Consider the following 5000-nt stretch of genomic DNA (forward strand, 5'->3'; position numbering starts at 1 on the left):
ATACGTACGGGGCATCCTTGTCAGAATGTTTTTGGGTGCCTTCTGTTTTCGAGGAAGCCTCTTACGACCGCTCCCTCCTTCCTCCGGTTCCGCGTTTACCATCAGCTTTTTCAGTCTCTCTATCCTCTCCGGGTCCGGTACGCCTTTCTGCGCTTTGCGGAGCCGTTTCTCCACGTTCTCGGGCTTGGCCCTGCCGCGGCCTCCTTTGAGGAAACTTTCATACTCGGCGATGTTGTTGAAGCACCTGATGTCGGGGAAGGGCAGCTGAACTTTGGGCGAGTAAAGCGCAAGCATAGGATCAAACTGATCGGAGCTGACGTCCAACTTGGAGTGAATGTCGTCCTGTTCGCCGCCCCTGTCCATTCCCGCAGCATCGCTGCTCGAAGCCGTTTCTCGCACAAGCGTCTTCTGTTCGAGTCCCTTTTCTCTCTCTCTTTCCTCCATGTTTGAAAGACCCGCAGCTCTGCATCATGGGATATTGTCCCCACCACGAACCTCCCCATTTTACTGCAGCCAACCGCCACTAGAGGGCGGCAGAGGTCCTGCATTGACAGGTTTTACGTCAATATTTTTTTATTTATGCATTGAATATTTTTTCGTTCCATTCACATTTCCACATTTATTCAACTAAATCGTAAGCATTATTGAGCTTTATGGCATTAATAACCATTTTTTTGACACCAAAACATATATATATATAATATATCGTCTCGGAACCAACAGGAACTGTGTGTTCTGGTACGACTGTATTAGCAGAAGGACTGACGTACGGTCCTGTTTGCATTCCGGAGTGCCAGTGGCAGTTAGCGGTGCACAGTAACGTTATGTGACAGACCCACATCACTGTGGTTGTATGCGTGGAGATTTGTGCCACCCACACGCTAGCTAGCAACAAATGAGAAATGTCATTCCACGTGATGTCCAGGGTGCGTTTTGTTTACCTGGCTCGCTAGATAAGTTCCAGTTCGGCACGTGTAACGCTAACAAGACCACAGGTAGGAGGTAGCAAGTCACAATTTCAGTCATCTTAGGTGCCGTTCGCACGTGGACGATAAACAGTTAGTCGGGTCGGGGTGTTGCTGATTCGGAATTGGACGAATTGGACATACCTCTGCTCGTAAGTATGGACGGGCATAATTGTCTGTATACAATTTGCATTTTATGTGATGCTGGTTTGCTAGCGAATGGTGAGATTTTGTGATTGCTGTTCTATTCTGCCTGAATTACAGTGAGTCAAAATATCGGTTAGGTGAGATTAGTTTGCTAATGTATGTTTTCATGACGTGTTTTTTGTTTTTTCTCCATGTTTCTCTAGGAAGCCTATGTTCAGACGTTTGAGATTTCTGAAAGTTCCAGTTCTGAAGTCCACACGGTGTCCAGAGGGGGGCGCTGTGGTAGCGAAGTGTGATCGGAAACCGCTTGCGTCTTTTCGCACCAGCTCCGTGCAGATGGCCAAGAGCAAGTTTGAGTATGTGCGCAATTTTGAGACGGATGATTCCTGTCTGCGGAACTGCTACATCGTCGTGCGTTTAGACGGACGCAACTTTCACAAGTGAGTGGCCCATAAGTCATCCCTTATATAAGCCATATCGTAATGTTCGTAAAGTCGTGAAAATGACTGGTGACATATCCCAGTCAGTGAAGACATGGAATTATGCTGCTACTGCTGTTCACAGCCAGATAACTGGATCCTTTATTCTCGTAAACGGACTAACTTGATTTAATTTATTGACGTACAGTCAAATCATTGGTATTGTTACCAGATTGTTTAAGTGTAGCAAGCTAAACAGTCTCTTCAACACTGAAATCGATTGGTTATTGAGCACCAAGTTTGCCTGTGAGTCACGTGTCCTTTAAGATGCAATGTGTTTATTTTAATGCTCTGCCGCAGGTTTGCTGAGACGCACGATTTTGCGAAGCCCAATGACGACCGCGCGCTGGGTCTGATGACGCGTAGCGCGCGCTCTGTCATGGAGGAGCTGGATGACATCGTCATCGCGTACGGACAGAGCGACGAGTTCAGCTTCGTCTTCAAGAGGTCGTCCAACTGGTTCAAGAGACGAGCCAGGTAGGCATATCCACAACTCTACTGAACCAGGTAGGACTAACCTCAACTCTTCTGAACCATGTACGGCTAACCTCAACTCTACTGAACCAGTTAGGGCTAACCTCAACTCTTCTGAACCATGTACGGCTAACCTCAACTCTACTGAACCAGTTAGGGCTAACCTCAACTCTACTGGACCAGTTAGGGCTAACCTCAACTCTACTGGACCAGTTAGGGCTAACCTCAACTCTACTGAACCATGTACGGCTAACCTCAACTCTACTGAACCATGTACGGCTAACCTCCACTCTACTGAACCAGTTAGGGCTAACCTCAACTCTACTGAACCAGGTAGAGCTAACCTCAACTCTACTGAACCAGTTAGGGCTAACCTCAACTCTTCTGAACCATGTACGGCTAACCTCAACTCTACTGAACCAGTTAGGGCTAACCTCAACTCTACTGGACCAGTTAGGGCTAACCTCAACTCTACTGGACCAGTTAGGGCTAACCTCAACTCTACTGAACCATGTACGGCTAACCTCAACTCTACTGAACCATGTACGGCTAACCTCCACTCTACTGAACCAGTTAGGGCTAACCTCCACTCTACTGAACCATGTACGGCTAACCTCAACTCTACTGAACCAGTTAGGGCTAACCTCAACTCTACTGGACCAGTTAGGGCTAACCTCAACTCTACTGAACCAGGTAGGGCTAACCTCGACTCTACTGAACCAGTTAGGGCTAACCTCAACTCTACTGGACCAGTTAGGGCTGACCTCGACTCTACTGAACCAGGTTGGGCTAACCTGAACTCTACTGGACCAGTTAGGGCTAACCTCAACTCTACTGAACCAGTTAGGGCTAACCTCCACTCTACTGAACCAGTTAGGGCTAACCTCAACTCTACTGAACCAGTTAGGGCTAACCTGAACTCTACTGGACCAGTTAGGGCTGACCTCGACTCTACTGAACCAGGTAGGGCTGACCTCAACTCTACTGAACCAGGTTGGGCTAACCTCAACTCTACTGAACCAGTTAGGGCTAACCTGAACTCTACTGAACCAGTTAGGGCTGACCTCAACTCTACTGAACCAGGTAGGGCTGACCTCAACTCTACTGAACCAGGTTGGGCTAACCTCAACTCTACTGAACCAGTTAGGGCTAACCTGAACTCTACTGGACCAGTTAGGGCTGACCTCGACTCTACTGAACCAGGTAGGGCTGACCTGAACTCTACTGGACCAGGTAGGGCTGACCTCGACTCTACTGAACCAGGTAGAGCTGACCTGAACTCTACTGGACCTGTGGGTTTCACTGTGGGCATCAGAACTCAGCCATCTTGCACTGTGTTTTGTCCTGTTATCTACAGAGTGGTAACCCTGCGGACAAAATCGATCTGTGCTAGAATAACAAACAAAATCTAACTGGACTTCATAAATTCGGGGCATCTTACCAGAAAAGTTGCTCTTTTTAATGGAAGTTACATTACATTACATTACATTACATTAAAAAAAAAAAAAAAAAAGAACTCAGCCATCTCCCCCTAGCATCCATTTTACAGGTTCATATTCGTTCAGATTCTCTTGTGTTCAGCTGGAGTCAATTCAGAGTGGAATGAAAATCATCCCATGTTATGAAAATAAAACAGGACGCAGTGCAGCGGACTCTCTGTTTGAAGTGTTCTCTCCGGGTTGTTCAGTGTTTGTATCAGGGCATTGGGCGGTTTGGGCTGCGCATTAGAATCTATAGAACAAAAGCTTAATTCTGATCAATCAATCAGTCAAACTTTATTTATATAGCACTTATCACACAATCATGTGCTGTACAAAGTGCTTCCCATGAAGTTTCACAGGATAAACACCAACACACAACAAAATAAAACAGAATAAAGAGAGTATAACCTACAGACCTGGGTCAAATGCATAACTGTTTTGGATTCGAATACTTTTCTGTCCTCGATTTGATCTTTCCCGGAGCAATTTTACCAACCAAGGCTTGCACTTTTTGTGAGGTATTTCATAGGTTCCAATACACCAAACAAGCTCAGTAAAGCGTAGAAAAGTATTTGAATCCGAAACAGTTGCATATTTCCCCCAGGTCTGACATCTAACAGGCGGTCGAGCTGCACGTTCACGCCTGTTTTTCGTTCTGGTCCCTCAGTGGTGGAATGACCTGCCTACCACTGTCAGGACAGAATCAGACCCAGACTAAAAACACACCTTTTTAAACTGTACCTTAGTCCTCCCTCCTGATCCCCCCCCCCTTCTGATATCCCTCTTGTCTAACCCTAAGCTTTAATAAAAATGGAAAGTAAAAAAATAAAAAATCCCTTACCATGACTGTCTTTTTGTTTAGAACAGCACTTCATGTGTATTTTATTAGTTATGGATTTGATGCTTTTAACCTGTGGAAGAGCATATGCACTTGTAAGTCGCTTTGGCTTAAAAGCGTCCACCAAATGACTAAAATGCAAAATGTGAGTGAACCCTGGCACACTGATGGCTGCAGCGTAGCGCGACTGAGCTGGCTTCCTGTTTCCTGTTTCCTGTTTCCTGCAGTAAGCTGATGACGCACGTGGCCTCACAGTTCTCCTCCAGCTACGTGTTCTTCTGGAAGGATCACTTCGCCGACCGACCGCTGCTCTACCCGCCCGGGTTCGACGGCCGGGTCGTCCTGTATCCCAGCAACCAGAACCTCCGGGACTACCTCAGCTGGCGGCAAGCGGACTGTGAGCTCACTTCCTGCCCGTCGCCATGGCGACCGTGGCCCCGCCTTCGCTGTTCTCCTGTCACTGCCCGAAGCCCCTCCTACACAAACGAGACAAATATTACAAAGCTTTTACTGTCAGCAGGGATGGCTAACCTTTAATGGCACCAACCTGATTCTGCCACTGTGTGCTAAGTGAGAGCTTTTGGGTTTTCCAACAATGACAAGTTCTACCTCTGAG

At 47.0% G+C, this 5000-nt stretch overlaps 2 protein-coding genes across 2 annotated transcripts in view; one reads left to right on the forward strand and one right to left on the reverse strand.

The window, feature by feature from the left end:
* Window positions 1-8: 8 nt before the first annotated feature.
* On the reverse strand, window positions 9-462 carry lsm11 (LSM11, U7 small nuclear RNA associated; the record flags this gene model as incomplete). The annotated part of the gene is made up of 1 exon (XM_061230066.1): window positions 9-462. A coding segment is annotated over exon 1 (436 nt), but the record flags the coding sequence as incomplete, so codon positions are not given.
* Window positions 463-734: 272 nt separating this feature from the next.
* LOC133119561 (probable tRNA(His) guanylyltransferase) overlaps window positions 735-5000 on the forward strand; it is a gene marked incomplete at its 3' end in the record, with an annotated part of 5261 nt that continues 995 nt past the window's right edge. The window contains exons 1-4 of the mRNA XM_061230065.1: window positions 735-1117; window positions 1316-1552; window positions 1892-2068; window positions 4612-4781. Coding sequence (XP_061086049.1) covers window positions 1323-1552; window positions 1892-2068; window positions 4612-4781 — 577 coding nt within the window. The remainder of the gene's footprint in view (window positions 1118-1315; window positions 1553-1891; window positions 2069-4611; window positions 4782-5000) is intronic.

The sequence above is a fragment of the Conger conger genome, unplaced genomic scaffold (assembly GCF_963514075.1).
Source record: "Conger conger unplaced genomic scaffold, fConCon1.1 SCAFFOLD_260, whole genome shotgun sequence".
Lineage (NCBI taxonomy): Eukaryota > Metazoa > Chordata > Actinopteri > Anguilliformes > Congridae > Conger > Conger conger.